The sequence below is a fragment of the Vicugna pacos genome, chromosome 6, assembly GCF_048564905.1.
Source record: "Vicugna pacos chromosome 6, VicPac4, whole genome shotgun sequence".
Lineage (NCBI taxonomy): Eukaryota > Metazoa > Chordata > Mammalia > Artiodactyla > Camelidae > Vicugna > Vicugna pacos.
The window spans coordinates 29092903-29116406 of record NC_132992.1 but is presented as its reverse complement, the minus strand read 5'-3'; the positions used below and the strand labels follow the sequence as shown (position 1 = coordinate 29116406).

At 40.1% G+C, this 23504-nt stretch overlaps 1 protein-coding gene across 1 annotated transcript in view; it reads right to left on the bottom strand.

The window, feature by feature from the left end:
* The window catches only part of LOC140697036 (ryanodine receptor 3-like), a 93026-nt gene that overhangs the window by 50932 nt on the left and 18590 nt on the right, over positions 1-23504 (bottom strand). The window contains exons 6-8 of the mRNA XM_072963890.1: positions 14832-15005; positions 12273-12394; positions 821-989 (exon numbers count right to left, since the gene is read on the bottom strand). Coding sequence (XP_072819991.1) covers positions 821-989; positions 12273-12394; positions 14832-15005 — 465 coding nt within the window. The remainder of the gene's footprint in view (positions 1-820; positions 990-12272; positions 12395-14831; positions 15006-23504) is intronic.

Genomic DNA, 23504 nt, shown 5'->3' with positions numbered 1-23504 from the left:
ATCTGTGCCAAGCTGTTCTTAAAGAGCAGGAGGGAGATGGTAAACATAGTTTCAGCAGGCGTACAGAATGTTCCCCCAGGCAAAGCTCCCAGAAGGCTGAGGACGACCAGGTCTGCCTCCCACACCACTGACTTTGGAAATGCCCATGGGACGAGCCGTGTCTCCAGGAATGGGGGCTGCAGGACACGACTGTGGCCTACTAGCGCCAAGTCATCACGTCCAAGTTGAGAGAAGGCGTGTGACTCTGTCCAAGGTCACACGCAGCCAGGGACGGAGGAAGAACTAGGGTCCAGGGCCCATTCAGTTCCAAGTTGGTATTTCCCCTATCTCCAAGCCCCATCCCTAGTGCCTGAGATGCTCAAGTTCGACAGGAGATGTGGCATCATCTGTATCTTTCAAATCAGCTCCTTCAGCATTTCTGATGTGGTGGAAGCTGCACATTTGTATTTTTCAAACAGGTTTCCAAGGCGATCCTGACATTTTCCCACATTTGGGAATCCTAGCCAATGCCATGCTCTAATAGCTGAGATTTATGGAAAAACAGATCTTGGATACGCAGGTGACTCTGAGGCTTCACAATATAATCTGGTTTGAATGCGCCAATGTACAAGCGCTACAATGCTTGCTGCTAATGTAATCAGGGGGCTGACAGGGAAGGGCAGCTTGCAATGGATCCTTTTCTTTCCAGCTTCCTCTCTTTCTTGTTTTCCGTTTCTTTCATAAACATGTGCATGTGTGCAGACAAAGCTACACTGCAGTCATCAGGGTATTTTAGCACTGGACACAAAGAGGATCTCGATTTTTAATTTTCTGGACTTACCTCTTCCTTGAAAAGATTCTGTCTGTTTTTGAGTGAGCGGAGCTTGTTCTGCTTGTCTTCATGCTGCATCTCCTCCTCCGGGGGCTGGAAGTAGGCAATCAAGTCCTGCAAGGTCTGTAGGACCTCTTCTATCGGCAGGGTGACAGGGGCAGTTGTGCGATTGTTTCCACTAAAACCACAAGACGGACACAGTTCAGGCAGGGGGACTCCAGCAGGACCCTGAGAAGAGTCCACTAGGCCCTGGCTCCCACCTGCGCCACCCTGGGCACTTGGACTGCTTCCTGGGGGAGTCACTGTACAGATGACCACAAATTGAAGTGTGCCGACACACAGAGCATCAGGAGACAATTTCTGATTCAATTTTAAAGCTATTTCATAAATAAAGGGAAATGACCCCTGGCTGTCTGCCACAGTCTTTCCTTTTTAAGTGGGGAACACTTTTAAAAATAATAAATTTATTAGCCCACAGTTCACACCTTCTTGGAAGAGGTTAAGCATCAGCTGGAAGAGTTTCCACCACTGGGTCTCTCCCCACATCTATACCTTTGTGCTCTCTCTCCCTGCATGTGTTCTTCTCTTAACCTGTGTGTGTGTGTGTGTGTGTGTGTGTGTGTGTGCGCGCGCGCGCGCGCGCACGTGCCTGCACACACCTGCCTCCCCACCCCATTTGTTAATGTCTCCTTTGTTGTTTCTCTTACGACTTCCTCTGTGTGCCCTCCGTTTATCTCCCCCTCCTCTCTTTCTCAGTGTCCCATGTCTCAACGTCTGCACCCCCATCAGTTATCTGCTCCACCATCTCCCTCGCTTTCTCTGTTGTGTTCCCCCCATCCTCTCTGTGTGTCTGTCTTTTTAACTCCCTCTGTCATTTTCCCCCAAAATCTCATAATTAAACCCTTTCAAAGAGGGAGGGTATAGTTCAGTGGTAGGACACATGCTTAGCATGCACAACACCCTGAGTTCAATCCCCAGTACCTCCATTAAAAAAAAAAAAAGCTGAAAAAACCAAAAACAGATCCTTTCAAAACAAGGGACCACAAACCTCCAAAGATGATAAAACGAGCCTTCATTTTCCTGTCTCCTTGAGGCAGGCTACACTGGTGAGGCTCTCAGAGGACTTCATTTAAGACGAGGAAAGGGGAAATAAACCCAGTTCTTATGGCCTGCGTCGTGGCCCCGGGGGATGAGAACTAGGTTAATGTATAAATAACATGAGGGGTTTTCCTTGTCAATTTCTAATGACCTCTCCTTTACATTTACAGTGGATTTGCATATATATTAATCTGGACATATGCTAAGAAAATATTGTTACCTAGGCTTAAAGCAAAGGCTGAACAAGCACTGAAAACACTCAGGTGTTATGAGTTGACAATCACAAAGTGACAGTAATCCCATTTTTGTGTAACAATGTCAAGTGCTTGCAATGAGGGCAGAACATGAGTGAATTTCAGGCAAGGAGGTACTTCTCAGTACTGTGTCCTGTGGCCCATGGCAGGTGCTCAGAAAGTAGTTGCTGATGACTGGCAGGGATATTGTTCGATACAAAGACAGTGGGGAAGAGAATCCCTTAAGGTCTGGGAACACAAAACCCAATCAGAAATGACTCCGTAAGTTTAGATTCATTGTAGGATGAACACATTTTCCTCAATATTTCCGGTCTGGCTGCAGGGTTTCTCTCTCCCTCTTCTTTCTTTAACATTTTGTGTTTACTGTAGACACTGATGCCTGTTAAGTGAGGAGTGCTTCTTCATGGGATAAAAAACGAGGATGTGAGCACAGGTTTGCAGGCGTTCCCGCAGCTTGATGGAGCAGCATGTGCACTACACAGAGGGTTAGAGAGCCCAGGCGACAGTCACCGCCATTTAACCCTGCGATATTAGGAGAGCCTCTAAGGCTTTCATGCTTTAATTTTACACTGAAAATAGGAAAGGTACATTCTACGATTGTCAGGGTCCTTCTGGGTCTAATTTTTTGTTCTGTGGGTTCTTATTGCTGGGTCACTTCATCTTGCCCTTTGAAGAAACATCAATGTAACAGCCCTCCAGGGAAGGAGCAGATGTCTCCTTCCTTCAAAATAGAACATGTACCACGTGCTTGGCACTGAGGACGGTGGTGAAAATGAACATGGCCTCCAGGTGGCTTCATGGTGCTGAGATTCTACTCTAGACCCTTGTAGAGCAGACTCATGAGGACCCAGATGGACAGGGACGAGATGACGCCTTAGTTCAGCACTAACTGAAGTTGGCCCGTCTCATATCTCAGCCTTCTTTCACTCCCTACAGCCACTGTCCCACTGCTTGCTCAGATCTTTGCCAAGGATTTCTCTTGTTAAATTCAAGCAAGATCTCAGGTGATTCTGAGTATTTACCATATAATTACCATAACAAAATTATTTACATATTGTTTCCTCCAAAGGTTAAACTCAGAGGACAGCTGGACAGTCTCTTCTCTTCAGCAGGATTTCTGAGATTCTTCCATCCATCACACTGTTCATCTGTCCTACTGGACAGTTCCCAGTGCCTGAACAGGGGATGATGAGATGCCACAGGAAACTTTAATCTTTCCTTTTTCATTGTTCCCACTTTATTTCTTTCACTTTAGTTTGCTCTCCCAGAAGGCCACTCCCTCTTTCTGGTTTCCATTTGTACATAGCATATATTGTTGGTTTCTCAAAAGAGGTGGGAGAGGAGAATCTATTTCCAAATTATTTTTCCATCCTTCACTTCCCAGTTCTTGCAAAAATTTAAGTACCATGGCTTTTTCAGCCCCCACCGTTGCTGCATTGATTTATTGCTCATTAGTCCTCCTTTTCTGTAAAACATCCTGTGGCTGGGAGAATCAAGAATCTCCCCCACTGAGGGTGGGGCTTCCAGAAGCAAGGAGTTCAAGGTCACCCACATGCTCAGGAAGGATCAGAGAGGGCCCTAGCCATCGATTCATCGCTGGCTGAACATGAGGCCCTGTGTAAGCAGAAAGTAAAATCCAGGAGAGACTTAAAACTGCCTGACCATTGTACATGTTATCCAACCCACACACAGGTCCAGCAACAAAGGGTAGCAGGCTAGCCTTACAAGAAATAATAAAGGAAGTCCTTTAGGCTAGAAGCACATGACACAAGACACTAACCACAATCCACGCAAAGAAATAAAGAGCACCGGTGAATATAATTATGCAGGTGAATGTAAAACACAATATAAATATGTATTTCTCTTTTGTTCTTGTAACTAATTTAAAAATGAATGTATAAAATAATTTTAAACCTGTATTGCTGGGCTCATAACACATGAAGATATAATATACGTGTCATCATTATCATGAAGAAGCTGAGAGAATGGAACGATATTGGAGCAAAGTTGATTTATTTTACTCAAGTTAGTATTAATGTAAGGTAGAATGTTTCAAGTCTAATACGTACGGAGCTCCCTAGAGCAACTATTCCTAGAGCTAAAAAAAAAAAAAGTTAAAAAAACTCATAGGAATTAAAATGGTACACTAGGAAATGTCGATTTAACGCAAAAGGCAGTAAAGGAAGAACAGAGGAACAAAAAGACATAAAATCAAAGAGCAAAATGGCAGACATGAATCCAATCATTTGAATAATTACACTATTTATAAATTGATTATACACACCAGCAAAAGGAAGAGACTGTCAGACTCCAAAAAACAAAACAAAACAAAAACAAAAACAACCCGAGGTATGCTATCTACAAGACATACTTTTGATCCAAAGACACAAACAAGTTGAAAGTAGAAGAACTGAAGAAGATACACCATGCAAATAGCAACTGTAACCTGCATTAAGACAGCTGGAGTGGCTCTACGAAACAGGCTTTGAGACAAAAACATTCATAGAGAGAAAAGGGAGACACTTCATAATTACAAGTCAATTTTGGGAGCAAGATGTACCTGTTATAAACATAAAGCACCCAACAACAGAGACCAAAATACGTCATGCAACAATCGACAGAACTGAAGGAGAAACAGACAATTCAACAATAATAGGGATTTCAACACCTCATTCTCAAGCAGTTAATGTAATAAACTATATTCATAAAGGACAAAACCACATAATCATCTCAATGGACGAAGAAAAATAATTTGACAAAATCTAACACTTATTCAGTATGAAAAGGTCTCGGCAAACCAGGAAGAGAAGAGAACTTCCTCAATCTGGTAAAGGGCGTCTACAAAAACCCCCCTTAACAGCATACTTAACGGTCAAAGACAGAATGTCTTCCCGCTGAGACCAGGAACAAGACAAGAATGTCTGTTCTCTCTACTTTATTCCACATTGTAGTGGATAGTCTACCCAGTGCAATCATGCAAAATAAAATAAAATAGAAATAAAGGGCATCTTTATTGGAAAGGAAAAAATAAAACTCTCTTAATTCAGAGATGATCCTATAAGTAGAAAATTCTAAAGAATCCATCCACACCCAAAAATACCCCCTCTAGAATAAAAAAACTTCAACTGAGTCACAGGAAATGATCGGTATTTTAAAAACTCAATTTCTTTCTTTTTTTTTTTGTGGGGGGAGGTGATTAGGTTTTTATTTATTTACTTATTTTTAATGGACATACTGGGGATTGAACTCAGGGCCTCATGTGTACTAAGCACTTACTCCACCACTGAGCTATATCCTCCCTGCTTAAAAACTCAATTTCTATACACTAGTATTTAAGGACAGCAGCAGTGAACAATCTGAAATAAAATTAAGAAAAAATTTCCATTTGTAGTTGCATCAAAAATGAATACTTAGGAATAAGTTTTACAAAAGAAGTGTAAGATTAATACACTGAAAACTATTAACATCTTGCTGAAAGGAATTCAAGACTAAATGGAGAGACATTCTATGTTCATAGTTTGAAAAATTCATTATTATTAAGATAAAAGTTTTCCCAAACTGATCTACAGATCCAATGCCGTGTCTATCAAAAGCCCACGAGGCTTGCAGAATTGTACAAACTCACCCTAAAACTTATATGGGAATGCAAAGGACCCAGAAGAACCAAAATAATTCTGGAAAAAAGTACAAAATTGTAGGAGGACTCACTCTAGCTGATTTTAATACTTACTATAAGGCTACACTAATCAAGACAGTGTTGTTTTAGCATAATGACAGGTATAAAAATCAACGGAATAAATTGAGGGTATAGAATTAAGCCCATACACTTTATGGTCACTTGACATTTGACAAAAGCACCAAGGTAATTTGATGGGTAAATGATAGTCTTTTCAGCAAATTGTACAGGGACAGATATTCACCGGACCTACATTCAGAAAGAGTAATTTAAATCCTTACTGCACACCATACACAAAAATAGATTCAAAATTGATGACAGACCTGAATTTAAGGGTTAATCATAAAGCTTTTTATAAGAAAACATGGGAGAAAATCTCAGTGACTTTGGGTTAGGAAACAAGTTCTGAGATATGATATCAAAAACAATGCATAAACAAAAATAATACTAAATTGGACTCATCAAAATTAAAACTTTCATGCTTCAAAAGCCACCATTAAGAAAATGAAAAAAAAGCCACAAACTAGGATAAAATATTTGCAAATCATAAATGTATTAAGAAACTTATAAGTGGAAGATACAAAAAATTCTCAAACCTCAATCTGAAGACAAATAGCTCAACTAAAAAAATAGGTTAAAAAAAATGGACAGAAGATCTAAACAGACATTTCTCCAAAGAAGACATACAGATGGCCAACAGGCACATGAAAAAATGCTCGATATCACTAATGATTAGAGAAATGGAAATCAAAACTACCATGAGGTACCACCTCATAACAGACAGAATGGCCATCATTAGGAAGTCCTTAAATGAGAAATGCTAAAGAGGGTGTGGAGAAAAGGGAACCCTCCTACACTGTTGGTAGGAATGTAGTTTCATTCAGCCACTATGGAAAATAGTGTGGGGATTCCTTAAAAAAACTAAAAATAGAGTTACCATATGATCCAGCAATCCCACTCATGGGCATATATCTGGAGGAAACTGTAATTCAAAAAGATGCATGTCCATAGAAGCACTACTTACAATAGTCTAAACATGGAAGCAACCTAAATGTCCATTGACAGATGACTGGATAAAGATGATGTGGTGTATGTATATACAATGGAATACTACTCAGCCATAAAAAAGAATAAAATAGTGCCATTTGTAACATGGATGGACCTGGAGATCATCATTCTAAGTGAAGTAAGCCAGAAGGAGAAAGAAAAATACCACATGATACCACTTATATGTGGAATCTAAAAAACAAAATGACACATGAACTTATTTATAAAACAGAAACTGACTCACAGAAAACAAACTTATGGTTACCAGGGGGAACGGGATGGGGAGGGATAAATTGGGAATTCAAGATTTGCAGGTACTAACTACTATACATAAAACAGATAAACAACAAGGTCATACTGTATAGCACAGGGAGCTATATATTCAATATCTTGTAATAACCTATATTGAAAAAGAATACGAAAAGGGATATATATATATATACACACAACTGAATCACTATTCTCTACACCAGAAACTAATACAACATTGTAAATTGACTACACTTCAATTAAAAAAATTTTTAAAAAATAGGTGAAAGATTTGATTACATTTTACTAAAGAAGGTACATTAATGCCTAATAAGGACATGAAAAAAAGTTCAAAATTATTAGTCATTTTGGAAATGCAAGTTACAACCAAAATGACATACCAAAATAACAGCTGTAGGCAAGAATATGCAGAAATTGGAATCGCATGTATTTCTGAGTGGAATGTAAAATGGTGTACTGTCATCCCTTAGTATTCTCAGGGGATTGGTTCCAGGATCCCCACGGACACCAAAATCTGTGGAAACTCAAGTTCATTACAGCCTGCCTGTCCACCATATCCACAGATTCTACATCCATGAATACGAAGGGTTAATTGTATCTGCTTTGGAAAACAGGTTTTCAGTTTCTTTAAAAGCTAAGCATCCCTAAATGTCCATTGATAGATGGATGGACAATGTGGTATCTATGTACAGCATGATGGTATTCAACCTTAAAAAGGAATGACATTCTGATGCACACTACAATATGAATGAACCTTGAAGTCATTGTGCTGAGTGAAATAAGTCAAACACAAAAGAGGCAAATACTGTATTATTCCACTTATATGAGGTACCTAGAATAGTTAAATTCATAGAAATAGAAAGTAGAATAGTGGTTACCAGTGGCTGGAGGGACAGTAAGGGGAAGTTACTGTTTGTAATTTCAGTTTGGAATGATGTGAAAGTTCTGGAGATGGACTGTGGTGATGACTGCACAATTTGAGTATTTAATGTCATTGATCTATACACTTAGAAATGGTTAAAATGGTTAAAATTGTTCAGAAAAAAAGGTTAAAATGGTAAATTTTGTCATGTACATTTTACCATAAAATATTACAAAGTTAAATATAAATTTACATATGGCTCAGCACTTCTGCTTCTTGGTAGTTTGTTTACCCAAGAAAAATGAAAACATATCCAAAGACTTTAACACTAATACCCATAGAAACATTACTGATAATCCAAAGCAGAAATGATCCAACTCTTCCTCACCTGACAATGTAAGCTGGGTGTGTCTGTGTGTGTGTATTCATATCTGTCTCTCTCTATATATACACACAATCATACGTACATACCTTTACGTGTATGTATATGTGTAATTTACATATATATAAAACACATACACAGAAATAATCTTCAGCAATAAAAAGGAACAGAACACAGTTATGTACTACACCAGAGATGAACCTCAAAAATGTAATGCTAAATGAAAAGGCCATATTCAAAAGGCCATAGATTATATGATTTAACAATTTAATGCATTAAACTGTGAGGGAAAGTAGATGATTGGTTGCCCAAGGCTGGGAGTGGCAACTAGTATTAAGTGTAATGGGCATAAGGAATCTTTTTAGGGTGATGAAAATGTTCTAAAACTGAATTGTGGCAATGGCTGTACAGCTCCATAAATGTATTAAAACTCATGGAGTTGTACACTTAAAAGGATGAATTTTATAATATGTAAATTATAACCCAATAAAGCTGTTTAAAAATAATTTCCTCATTGTTAGGCATGTAACTCCCACTGAATTTTTAAAAATAACAGCTTTATTGAAATATAATTCACATATCATACAGTCATCTATTTAAAGGGAACCATTTAATGGCTTAATGGTTTTTGGTATATTTACAGAGTTGTGCAGCCACTACCTAAATCAATTTTAGAACTTTTCATCAGCTTCTCCCCAAATCCCATACCCATTAGCAGTCACCACCCTCCTTTTCACCTGCTACCACCCCAGCCCTAGGCAACCATAAATCTATTTCCTATCTCTATAGATTTGCCTATTCTGGACATTTCACATAAATGCAATCATGCAATATGTGGTCTTTTGTGACTGGCTTCTTCCACTTAGCATAACATTTTCAAGGTTCTTCCATGTCGCAATATACATCAGTACTTCATTCTTTTTATGAACACATAATATTTCATTGTATGGATAGAGCATATTTGATTTATTCATTCACCAGTTGATAGATGTTTGGGCTGTTGCCACTTTTTGGCTATTCTGAGTAATGCTACTTGAACATTTGTGTACAAGTTTTTATGTGGACCCATGTTTCCTATCTCTTGGCCATACACCTAGAAATGAAACTGCTGAGTCATAAGGTAACTCTTTGCTTAGCATTTTGAGGAATTTTCAGACTGTATTTCAAAGTGGCTGCAACATTTTACATTCCCACCAGCAGTGTATGAAGGTTCCAATTTCCCCACATCCTGTCCCACACTTCTAACTGGCAGTTTGTTTGATTATAGCCATCCTAGTGAGAATAGGTATTACCTCACTATAGTTCTAGTTTCCTTTTTTTTTTTTTTTGACAGGTGATGCTATTGAGCATCTTTTCATGTGCTTATTGGCCATTTGTGTACCTTCTTGGGAGAAATGTCCATTTAGATCCTTCACCCATTTTTAAATTGGTCCACCTGTCTTCTTTAATGTTGAGCTGTGAATGTTTATTCCAAACATAAATCCCTTAATAGATGTATGATATACTAGTCTCCTACATGGGGGTGTTTTTTCACTTTGATAGTGCCCTTTGCAGCAAAAAAGTTTGAATTTTGATAAAGTCCAATCTATCTACATTTCCTTTTGTTTTTGATATCATATTGAGGAAACCATTGTCTAACTCCAGGCCATGATGATTTGAGCTTATGTTTTCTTCTCCAGGTTTTCTAGTTTTAAGTCTTACATTTAGACCTTTAATTCATTTTGAATTAATTTCTGTGTATGCGTGAGGTAGGGGCCCCTGACTTAAGAAAGATACAAGGGCAGAGGACGAGAGAATTGAGGGCCACCCCTACAGTGATGGTTCAGGTCAGAGTCCAGACTACCTAAAAACTCATGTGCATGTAGTTAATTTTTTCTGCCTGTACCAAGCCATTCATTATGTTTTTTGGTAGGGGGAGGTAATTAGGTTTACTTACTCATTTAATGGAGGTACTGGGGACTGAACCCAGGACCTGGTGCATGCTAAGCATGTACTGTACCACTGAGCTATAGCCTCCCCCACTTTTTAAAAACAAATCTTAAAAAAATTTTTTTTCAGGCCCTTTTTTTGGGGGAGGAGTGGGGAGGTAATTAGATTTATTTATTTATTTTTAATGGAGGTACTGGGGATTGAACCAGGACCTCATGCATTCTAAGTATGTGCTCTACCACTGAGCTATACCCTCTCCACCCAAGCCATTCATTATTATACCCTTTCTTTGAAGAAGGGGAGCAGTCTGGATGTAACGCAGAGTAGAAAGGAGATACTTTGCTCAAGGATCACGGAAAATGAGTGGCAGTGCCAAAAGCAGACAAAAAATTCCCATGGCAGGAGTACCCCTGGAGTCTACTTCCCTTTCTTCAATTTAGTAGCAGTTTGTACAACCTGAGTTGTACACGGTACGTGGCCAACCAACCAGAGATTGTATTTCTCACCCTCCCTGCAGCTAGATGTGGCCATGCGACTTGTTTTAGCCAACAGAACGCAGGATAAGGTGATCTCCTTCCAGGTCATATCTTAAAGAAAAGTAAGTTGCTTGCCCTCCACTTCTCTTCCTTCCCCTTTTTGCAGGGTAGACCTGAGATGTGGTGCTAACAAGCTATTTTTAATCATGAGGATGAAGAATACATAATAGGGCAGCTGGTTCTCAACAGTTGCTGACTATTAGAATCACCTGGGGAGCTTTCATAAAAAGCTGGTGTTTGGATCCCACCCCCGAGACTATGATGCAACTGGTTTGAGATGCCACGTGGGCATCAGGGTGTTAAAATCGCCCCAGATGAATCTAACATGTGGGCAAGGTTAAGACCTCTATTTCAGGGCAATGGTTTGTAAGCTTTCACATGCATCAGCATTAACTGGAGGGCCCATGAAGACTCATTTTTCTGATTCAGTAGGTCTGGGGTAAAACCCACGAATATGTATTTTTAACAAGTTCCCAGGTGATGCTGCCTGGCTGATCCCTGGACACACTTTAAGACCAGTAGGAGATCTCAAAGCAGCAAGACAGAAGGAACTTGAGCCCCAGTAGCAGGATGGTCTGTTTTCCCTAAACCACTCATCTCACCCACACCATTACTTGAAAGAGAAAGAAAAGTTTATTCCGAACCGCAACAGCAGCTTAGCCTGTATCCTAACTAACACACATCCCTTGGATCACAGTGTTTCAACAGGAAGGAAAGTAAAGGTATAAATTTTTTTCTCATTTCATGCAAATTCACACATGCAATTTAAACCCTCTAGGCTTTAGAGAGATTTTCCTATGAGAGGACGGCTTGGAACACTGCACTGTTTACAACAGAATCCGTTCCTCATGGTAATTGGTGAACACAACCCACAGAGCTCTGCTTTGGCAGCACTGTTGAGGCGGGAGGGATTATGATCCAAGCAGGCAGAGAAGTTACTTTCCCCACTTAAGCCCCAGCCTTGGGTGGGTAACCCAAGCCTTCTAATGCAAATCTGCTTGGATCCAAACCACAGTAACAATTCTGAATGATGCAGAAAAGCCTTTCTCAATAGCACAGAAGGTGTGGCTCTGCGTCTCCTCGCTCCTCCCCTCTTCACACACTAATACAAAATGATTTAAAATGCTCCAGCTCTCGCCACTTAATTTGCCTGAGAAGATCTTGGAGATTCATGACACCAACCTGAATAATCAAACGGGGCTTGGGCATTTGTTGGGAAAAGAGCAAAGCAGGCAGGAGCCCGCATACTGGGAAAGGAGTTTCAATCCCAAGCTCTCTGTGGTAAAACTCTTCGCTGGTGTGCAGTTATTTCCTAAAAACGCACAATGTTAAAAGAGGGCGGGGAGGTGGGATTGGATGGGCACGGAGTAGAAACTGACAGCTAGAGAAAGGGAGGAGCATGCGTACCTGACGAACTGGCTGAACAAGGCTGTCGTGTTCCGGATGATCCGAGCAGCCTGGGACTCCTCCTGCTGGCATCTCTGCAGGGTTAAGCCGTCATCCATGTGGCCTTCCTGATGGAGTATGACCTACCCCAGAGCCAAGGACACCAGGTCTAGGTTACAAGCCGGCCCGTCCATGTTTCTTGCAGTATTTCCCTCCTCCGTGGTACTCCTCCCCACCCAAGTTCCCCTGGGCCCATTTTGAAGGTGGGACATCAGTGAAGTTATTTTGCCCACACGCTCTATTGCTGACATATGAGTCACCCCGAGACACGGTGCTTTGATGAAAATGAAATTTTATGTGCCCTGTTGTATGAGTTACAATAGATTCCTTGGGCCTAGATGGGCAATTTGAAAGGGTGAAAACATACTTTACAATAGCTTCCGGGTCCCTAAAGACCAACATCCATGGGTTTTTCTTGTTCAGATAACACATTCAAAGCGGCCACCCAAACAAGAAAGTAATGAGAAATGGGGGAAATGCAGCTGTTAGAATGTTACTATGTGTCCTCCCGATCGTTGCAGCCGGGTTCCTAAGTTCCCCTCTCTGTTGGAGGAGTCCCACAACCCAAGAGCAGAGAGCAGAAGCCCAAGGCGGCAAAGATGGAGCTTCCTGTAAGGTGACTGACCACTCATCAGGTTTTTCACTGTGTCTGTTTCCTGCTGGTTCTTCTAGGTTCCTATTTTTGTTTCACAAAATGCTTAACACAGATTGGATGTCCTTTGTATTTTCAGAGGGGAACTTGCTCCTCATGAAATGGAGCTGGGCAGCCCCATCAAGGGTTGAGTATTATAACACCGTTTAGAGAGAGTTTCTGAAAGCCTCTCCTAAATTCACATGCACGTTACAGCAGTTACATGGATCTACAGACTATGACCCTGCAAGAACAAAGTAGGGACAGGCACAACAAATCAACCCCATAAACGGGGATCCCTTCTAGCTGGCAGGGTCCATTGAGTGTGTCCCCTCCCACCCAAACTTACACTCAAGGTCCACCAATTCCATTCTCTTTAAATGTCATCCTTATCTTAGCAGGTATGAAAAACTGTGGAAACTCTAGATGACATCATCATACTCTCTAGAGGACTTAATTTTCTTCTGATCAGCTGGTAGGGTAGATAATGGGTTTTTGGCATCGTTTTTCAACTTGTCCTTATTTGCCGGGTGTAGCCCCTACTTCCACGGTAGAGCCCTTCTGGGATTCATTTGAAAGCCTATTGTGTTTTCAAGCGCCATTCCAACTTGAGGGAACTTGAACCCCAGCCTCTGTCCCCCTAGTACTGTCATGCCGTCCACATCTCTGCTTCACTCTTCTCCATCACAGTTGGCCCTTTCTGTTTGCTATCTTAGCTTCACACCCTCTCCATGGTCAGCTTATGATCCCAGGGGAAACGGCACATAGAGTTTCAGGCTTATGTTTCTAAAATTTCCTCCACTCTGGAACGTGGCTCCCCAGGTCCCAGAAACCTCAGCTGACCTTATCTCTAATCTGTCTCTTCAGTCCAATGAAGGCGACAGAAAACCCCATTCCTTGCTCTGCAACTCAGCAGACATGCTCAGGAGAAAGTGGCGACAAAGGAGGAATTCACCTTAGTGAGTTACATTCTATTAGGGAACTTTAGTGCTCATCTCCCGGGTGCCTTGCTTGCTGAAACCTCCAAACGGTTTATTTATTTCTGTGTTTAATTCATACTTTACAATCGTTGGCAGAGGAATGGTGGGGTTCACACAAGCTAGTCTTTGTGGCCCCTTATATATTCTATTTTCTAGCTCCTCTTCAGAATTTTATTTTCCCTTTCCAGATATCTTCCTGGTATGTTTTACTTCACACAAAAGTAAGCTATTACCTTATGGTTTCCTCCCAATCTCCTTTTTCACAATGACCAGCATTCTAGGAAACTGCCATCACCTCCACATGAGGCTGACATAACACAAACTATAGCATACAATGCTTCCTTAGACCGTATTATGGGACTCCTTGACTACCCAAACATGTCTTTTGTAAGGAATTTTTTTTAAGGCAGCATCATGCCTTGGGCATCTATCTACTTTCTGGTTCCTATCCAAAAAAGCCCATATTATGGCAACTGAGTTTCTGGGGGAAAATGCCATATGTCTCCAAGTCAGCTTCCCACTGCAGCAGGCTGTGGTGGACCACTCCCATCGGGTTACATTCTCTGTGGATACAGCATCATTCTGCAGTACCTCATCTTTCTGCATGTTGGTTTCTGTGTGTTTGTTATCATGCAATCTGCGTTTTCTCTGTAGAGATTCTATTTAGTCTCTGTGCTATGAAAATTGCACAGTAACTCAATTATCCGCTTAAAAGAAAGAAGCAATGATGTGGATAATCCCAATACAGCATGCCACCAAAAGTCATTTAGTTCAGGTTTTAGAGCGTATGGAACATCTTTTATCTCCTTCTCACAGATTTATCACCTATTTTCCTGTTTTTTGTTTTGTCTTGTTTTGCACTGATTATGAAGTCAATGTGAAACAATCTTGCAACTTCTGACCCCTCACCTTTCTTTTCAGAGGTCCAAGGCGGGATGTCTTGGCATCCTGTGCTTTGTAGGTCACCCACAGACCACTGGCTACGTGCTGGACAAAGCAGACGGAATCTCCATACTTGATTTCCGGGACTCCCATGCCTTCTATATCTCGCTTGTGGCTGGAATCCAATTTCTCCTTGATTTCCTATTTCACAGAAAATGAAACAAATGTAGGCATGTCTGAATAAATAGAAATACAATAGATAAAACAAGTCACCTATGCAGAATTTGTAAGCCAGGGAACCGATTACCACAACAACCATGATGTGCCTCTCCAAGCCAGGATTTCAGAAAGGCTTGCTTCCCTTATCTGCTGTTAATTGTAAAATCAATGGATTCCAAATTTCGGCTACTTGAGTGATTATTTAAATCCACGGGGAAAGGACGCAGCCTGCAGGGTCTCTCTCTTTGGTTCTGATTTTATATAATTCTCCATCATTTTTTTCTACTTTCCTCATCCTGGCTTACATACCTTAATAACCAATCCACTACTGGCCAATTAACTTATTTTCAGCAGCCGTAGCTTCCATAACTTTAATGTTGTCTTATGTAAATGCCCCGACTCAGGTGCTTTAAACAGATCTTTTAACATCACATAAGTATCTTTTATAGACATCAGCAGAGATTCAGGAGTCAGCTCCTCCCTTGGAGCAGGTAGGGGCTGCTGGACCTTATGTTTAATGCGGTAATTGGCAGGTTAGTGCCTCCTGGCCTCCTCAGTCGTGCGCGACAGTCAATGGGTTTCATTCTTCAATTGTCACTGTTTCACTAAACCTTCTGTCTAGCATGGAAGCAGGAGCTGCAGTGCACCAAGCACCCACTTGGTGACAACCAGAGGTGCCCGTCACAGAGTGAGTCAGGAAGCAGAGCTTAGGGGCAAGGTAACTATGTTCCCTCCGCATCAGCCAGGGCCTCTGAAAGGTTCTGCTCTATTTCCATGTCTTCCCTACATCTTGTGTTAAACTGCTTGTTCGTAAAAGCCATTAGCGAGGCAGCACTGTGAATTTTTTTACAGAATAAAAATGTGCATGCTGTTCCTCCCCACCTGCGACTTCACTCTCATTTTTAAGGATGGAACAGCAGCAGCACACACAGCGAGCTCTAACCATGTGCACGGCGGTGCTCTAGGACTGCTGCGTACACCAATCCTTCATCACGGCCTCTGATGTAGCTACAGTTATTATCCCAGTTTGACATGGGAGAAAACGAAGGTACAGAGAAATCAGTAATTTGTCCAAGGTCACTCAAGAAGTAGTGAAAGAGCCAAGATTTAAACCAGGAAGTCCGACTCCAGAGACAGACTGTGCTCTTCCCATGGCCCTAAACTCCTACTCATCCTTCAATACCCTGCTCAGATGCCACCTTCTCTGTGAAGGCAGAGTTAGTCTCTCCCGCTGTATTTCCCCCGCACAATCTCACACCACCATTGAGTACTTAGCACATCATAATGTAAATGTGTTTTTTTAAATGACATTTTCCTTTTGCCAGGCTATAAGAGAATAACAGGTATGGGCCAGATTACAACTAATTTTAGATTCCTAATACAGAGAATCCAGTGCCTATCAATTACTTAACAAATGCGTATTGAAGGAATAAATACACATATTATATGAGTATTTTTTCCTTTTTAAATTTTAGCTCTTTCCTTCAAGCCTTCATAAAAGCAAAATTAGTTATTTTGTATACATTTACAGAATCATTTTGAGCAATGTCAGTCTGTTGCAAGAAAATTCTTATTTTAAAGTATGTTGAAATACTGGCTGGCTGGTTAAACATGACATTTCTCAAAACGAACACTTCCAAAGGCATGTATTTCTGATCATATAACTAAAGTCAGTGAGAAAATAGAATTGGATATTCTAGGATTTCTTCATAGGCAAGTGCTCAAGAATGCATTTATTCTACACAACAATGGATACTTGATCCTCATTTCAAAATATCCACATTTCTAGAGACACTCAAGCCAGCAGACAGACCCAAAATAACCCAAAGTTTTTATTTCTAGTCTGTTCTCTAACCATACACAGTGCAGTAAAATACACTGAACACACCGATTACATATTCAAGGTTAAAATACCACACTTTCTCAAATTATCAGTGACTATGATCACTTATATTATCACTTTTTACTGATTTAAACATGACTTTGTCAAAAGAAAATACATACTAGGATTAGTTTTTCTAGAGTCTCTGAAATAAACGAGTTATTATTGTTTGTAGAATGGGGTGTCATTCTGTGTCTCTGATTTACAAAATAGCATCAACTCCCCAAGTTCTGTGGCAGCCACTGCAGGGGCCACTTCTAATTTAAAGGAAAAACTGCCTGCCAAATGATCAACGTGATACATTACATTAACAAACTGAAGAATAAAAACCACATGATCATCTCAATAGATGCAGAAAAAGGTTTTGATAGAATTCAACATCCATTTATGATAAAAACTCTTCAGAAAGTGGACAAAGAGGGAACATACCTCAACATAACAGAGACCATAGATGACAAACCGACAGCTAACATACTCAATGAGGAAAAGCTGAAGGCATTTCCTCTAAGATCAGGAACAAGAAAAGGATGCCTATTCTCACCACTTTAATTCAATATAGTTTTGGAAGTCCTACCACAGCAATTAGAGAATGAAAAGAAAGAAAAGAAATCCACATTGGAAAAGAAGAAGTAAAACGGTCACTGTTTGCAGACTTGATACTATACATGCAAAAGCCTAAAGACACTACCAGAAAACTACCAGAACTCATCAAAGAATGTGGTAAAGTTGCAGGATACAAAATTATTACAGAGAAATCTGTTGCATAGCTATACACTAACAACTAAATATCAGAAAGAGAAATTAAGGAAACAATTCTATTTACCATCACATCAAAAAGAATACAATACCTAAGGAGGCAAAAGACCTGTGCTCTAAAAACTATAAGATGCTGAAGGAAGAAATTAAAGATGACACAAATAGATGGAAAGATATAACATGTTCTTGGATTGGAAGACTCAATATTGTTAAAATGACCATACTACCCAAGGCAATCTACAGATTCAATGCAATCCCTATCAAATTACCAATGGCATTTTCCACAAAACTAGAACAAAATTTTAAAAAATTTGTACAGAAACACAAAAGACCCCCAAATAGCCAAACCAGGCTCCCTGACTTTGGATACTAACAAACTACACTAATGAAAATCATGTGGTACTGGCACAAAAATAGACACACAGAACAATGGAACAGGACAGAAGGCACAGAAATAAACCTACACATCTACAGTCAATTAATCTATGACAAAGAAGACAAGAATATACAATGAAGAAAAGACAGTCTCTTCAATAAATGGTCCTGGGAACACAATGCAGCTACATGTAAAAGAATGAAATTAGAACATTTTCCAATATCATATACAAATATAAACTCAAAATGGATTAAAGACCTAAATATAAGACCAGATACTATAACCTACAGGAAAACATATGTAAAACATCCTTTGACATAAATCACAGCAAAATTTTTTTTGGATCTGTCTCCTAGAGTAATGGAAATAAAAACAAAAATTAACAAATAGGACCTAATTAAATGTAAAAGCTTTTGCACAGCAAAGGAAACTATAAACAAAACAAGAAAACAACCTATGAAATAGAAGAAAATATTTGCAAATGATGCAACTGACAAGGGCTTCACTTCCAGAATATACAAACAGCTCTCACAACTCAGTAACAAAAAACAAACAACACAATCAAGAAATGGGCAGAAGACATAAATAGACATTTCTCCAATGAAGACATCCAGATGGCCAACAGGTACATGAAAAGATGCTCAATATCACTAATCATTAAAGAAATGCAAATCAAAACTACAGTGAATTATTACCTCACACCAGTCAGAATGGCCATCATTAAAAAGTCCACACAAATGACAAATGCTGGAGAGGGTATAGAGAAAAAGGAACCATCCTACACTGTTGGGGGGAAAGTAAACTTGTGTAGCCACTATAGAGAACAGTACGGAGGTTGCTTCAAAAACTAAAAATAGACTTACCATATGATCCAGCAATCCCACTCCTGGCTATATATCCAGAGAAAACTCTAATTCAAAAAGATACATGCAGCCCAATGTGCATAACAGCACTATTTATAATAGACAAGACACGGAAACAACCTAAATGTCCATCGACAGATGACTGGATAAAGAAGATGTGGTGTATACACACACACACACACACACACACTCTCTTACATACACAATGGAATATTACTCAATCATACAAAATAAAACAATGCCATTTGCAACAACATGGATAGGCCTAGAGATTATCATAATAAATGAAGCAAGTCAGAGAAGAATGTCATACGATATTACTTACATGTAGTATCTAAAATATGATACAGATAAACTTATCTACAAAACAGAAGTAGAATCAGAGACATAGAAAGCAAACTTATGGTTACCAAAGGGGAAAGGGTAGGGGAAGAAGGATAACTTAGAAGTTTGGGGTTAACATATACACACTACTATATATAAGATATATAACCAATAAGGACCTACTGTATAGCACACGGAACTGTATTCAGTATCTTGTAATAACTTATAATAGAAAAGAATCTGAAAAAGAATATATATATATATATATATATATGTATAACTGAGTCACTTTGCTGTACACCTGAAACTACCATAACATTGTAAATTAACTATACTTTAATTAAAATTGTTTAAAAAAAAAGAACAAGAGACAGAAATATAGGAGCAACAACAACAAAAACTGAAACACACAAACCAACACTCAAGCCAACTCAACCCAAACCTAAACAACACCAACACAGCATTACGGAATTGAGAGCGTCTCTAGATAGACACACCTGACTTGGCTGACTGCAGGTGGGTGCTCTCCTTCCAACTTAAGCATGAACTGACGCTCCCCTCTCTGAACATGGCCCCAGACGCATTTACTCTACTGCTGGAAATGGAACCTCCCTATAGGATAGAGCTAATTCAGTCACTCCCTTTCAGTAACTCCCCAACTCCTACAGAATACCATTCTCACTTCTTACACATCACATACTTTAACCAAACTGGACTATGTTTCTTTGTCCTATCAAGTGTTCCTTCCCTCGGGGACCTTACTGACATTACACTTCCTGCTTGGAACTCCCCTACTTCGTCTCTGCATCTTTACATCTCATCCATCAAATCTTTCCCAGATAGGGGAGGGTATAGCTCAGTGGTAGAGTGCATGACTAGTATGATTGAGGTCCTGGGTTCCATCCCCAGTACTTCCATGAGATTTGCAGATACTAACTACTATATATAAAATAGATAAAGAACAAGTTCATACTGTATGTATAGCACAGGGAACTATATTTAGTATCTTGTAGTAACTTACAATGAAAAAGAATATGAAAATGAATATACATATGTTCATGTATGACTGAAGCATTATGCAGTACATCAGAAACCAACACAACATTGTAAACTGACTATACTTCAATAAAAAATATAAATCCAAAAAACCCCCAAAAAAACCTTACCCAGATCCACCCGTGCATTTTCGCTGGCCTCATGGCACTTGCCTTCCCCTCTCTCCAGGCTCTTCACCGTCTTTTGTGCTGTGACTCCTTCACTGGCACACTTCCTGTCCCCTGCTGCATTGAAAACTCTCCAAGGGCAAGACTGGGATTTCTCAGTCTTTGTGTTTCACACAATGCTCTGCTTAAAACAGGTGGCAAATAATTTGCTTTTGTTTTATTGGTTTATGGGCATCAATTTGTCTGTTTATCTGTATCAACCTTCCCTATGTTAGACTATGAGCTGATTCCAAGAAGGAAAAGATTACTTGTGTGTTGAAGGGTATTAATAATCATTAATTATTGATTAATTAATGTCTCCACTGAGACTTTATAAGGAAACGTTTGGAACCACATAACTGTCATATAAATATGCATTTGGTTTAGATAAGAAGTTGCTGCTCCCCGGACTGATTTAAAGGTTGTCTAGAAGGACAAGAAAGAAAACTGGAACTAGCGTTTGCCTAGTGCGTACTTGAAGTATTTTGCCAAGTACTTTACAATGACAACACCATCATGTGAATTTACTGAGGCCCTACAAAATGATATGATTATACATGACACTTTAAAAACGTTTTCTCTAAACCTTTCAATGGCCCTGCTGTTTTTATTTCCCTTACTTTATAGATGATAAAACTGAGGCTTGCAGAATTTGAGCAATTTGCTCAAAGCCAGTAAGCTAGTAAGTAACAGAACAGAATCCAAAATGAAGTGTGATTCCAAAGACCATTAGTCATTCGAATATAATTTTTTGAATGGTTACCATCAGCACAGTTAAATATTGATTGTATTAATACTTAAGTTGTTTGAAGGCTATTATAAAGAAGTTGAAAATACATGCTATTATTTTATGAAAAAAGTGGCTCTGGGTTTGTATAAACTTCAGGAGTCATACATAAAAACCAATAATGACAACAAGGTGATATGTTTTAGATTCAAAGTGCAACTGGAGTTTGGAAGAGAGCAATTCACTCCGCCTGGAGAGTTAGGGAAGATTTTGTACAAGCTGACACTTGATGTGAGTGTGGCCAGGAGGGAGAGGAGAGAAGAGGAATGTGGACGGGGATGGCATTCTAGTAAGATGGGAATTGTGTGTCAAGGAGAGAGGTATGAGTCCAGAAAGGGACTTGGACAACACGGACTCTGTCTTTACCCATAGATTCCCATTGCTCAAACTCACACTGTTAACACACTTTTTGTGGGAAAAGAGGACTCTGGACAAGAACTGTATCCTGATCCAGGAGTCAAAGGTAATGTTCGGATGGTATAATATGGACTCTGATGAGTCCCACAGTAGAAAGCGGAGAACAGCAAAAAGAACCAAGTAACCTGTTGAACTCCGTTAAACATAGCATTTTACTAAATTTTTTTGATAGAACTATTGTTAGTAGCATCTCTTGGGAAAAGCCAGCAGAGATAACAGGAATCCACTGAGAATTTTAAGTGGGGAAGAACACAACGAATGAATCTTAGAATAATTGTTCCAACAGCAATGTGAGCGACGGACTGAAAAGAAGCAAAGGCAAAGAGACAGGTGAGTTTCAAGCTCTGGTACAGAAAGTGTAGCATGATACCTGGAACAGAGGAGGTCCCAATTAGAGTGAAATTTGCTATTATTTGACATAATTGAGCCGTCCGTGTCCACAGACGACAAGAAGGTGCCTCTCCAACAGACTGTAAGCACCCAAAAATGATTTGGAGGAAAAGTAAACATGAGAAGATGGGTCCCAGTCACGCATGCTGGGATCAGCCACCAAGACAGTGCCCTGGGCTGTTCCCAGCACCCGCGGGAGCAGGCTCGTCTGCCTTGTTAGGGAAGGTGCATCACTCGAGCAGAAGCCGCGGTGCTGGGCTCTCTCCTCCATCTTTCTCATCAGTCCCTCCCTACAAAACCCCTTCAGGCAAGCAGCACTCTTGCTATTTCATGGATAAAGGAACACACTCCCCGTCATCCTGCTGGTCTCATGTCATCCTCACAACAGTCCTTCAAGATATACTTCTTCAAAAAGGGACAGGAAGGCTGCACAGCAAATGGCAGAGCCAGGAGTCAAACCCGAGTTTCTTCTACTTGGAAGCCCAGGGTTCTCCTTGACTACCCCTCTATTTGTTCCCTTTTGAACAGTAAAGACTTGGGAAATTGTCGATTTAAATTTTACAGGTGCTTTGTAGATTTCATTTAAAATGAAACGGCAGAAGTGGTGCTGTATCTGGATGAGTGAATCTTAAGATCCAAGCTTTCTCCTTTCTCCTCCCCTCCTTTCTTCCACACCCTCCTTCCCCAGCTGAGGACTTGGTGAGGGAACAGACAGAGCAAGCCAGGAGACAGGCACTCACAGCCCTACTCCAACACCCGTGATTTCACAGAGGGATGCGGCGTGAGCCCAGAGGCCACCTTGTTACAGGCTGGGCTGCCGAGGGTAAAGAACACAAGAGGATACAGTCCAGACGGATGCTTTCAGGACACAGTAGAGAGAGCAGTAGGTAGTTTTTAAAAGGGAAGTCACATTTGGCCAAGAACACAGATCTTAGCAATAGACAGATATTTGATAAACGCTGACTGAATTGAATTTAATGTTTTTATACACTGAGGAAATATTCCTTCTAATTGAGAACAGTGATAGCCCTCTGCCTTTATGTACTAAAGGAGGCAAAATTTGAGATTCGTCTCAATCATTCAAGACTTATGGTAGTCATTAAAAATAGCTATAAAATAAAAGGTTTCATGTGATAAGTCCTGCTTTAATGTTATTAATTCACCCTTCCCTGAAAGGAGGTGAGTGTTGTGAACTAACGCGGAGACATGACATCTAAACAGACAGCAGTGCCGTGCCAGAATAAATATTAAATCACATTACCCGACAATCCTTGGGGAATATAGCCTTGCAATGTCAAGACCATGGGAAAATGATGCAGAATCAAGTTCACAGAAATTTGACTTCGACGTTCAAATTAATGACTCTCTCTCCTTGAATGTTTACAGGGACTGTGTTGTGATCGAAAATGACACAATGATGATGAAAGTTCTTCTGTGAAGATGATGGATGTTAAAATGGAATAGATTTCATTCTATTTTAATGT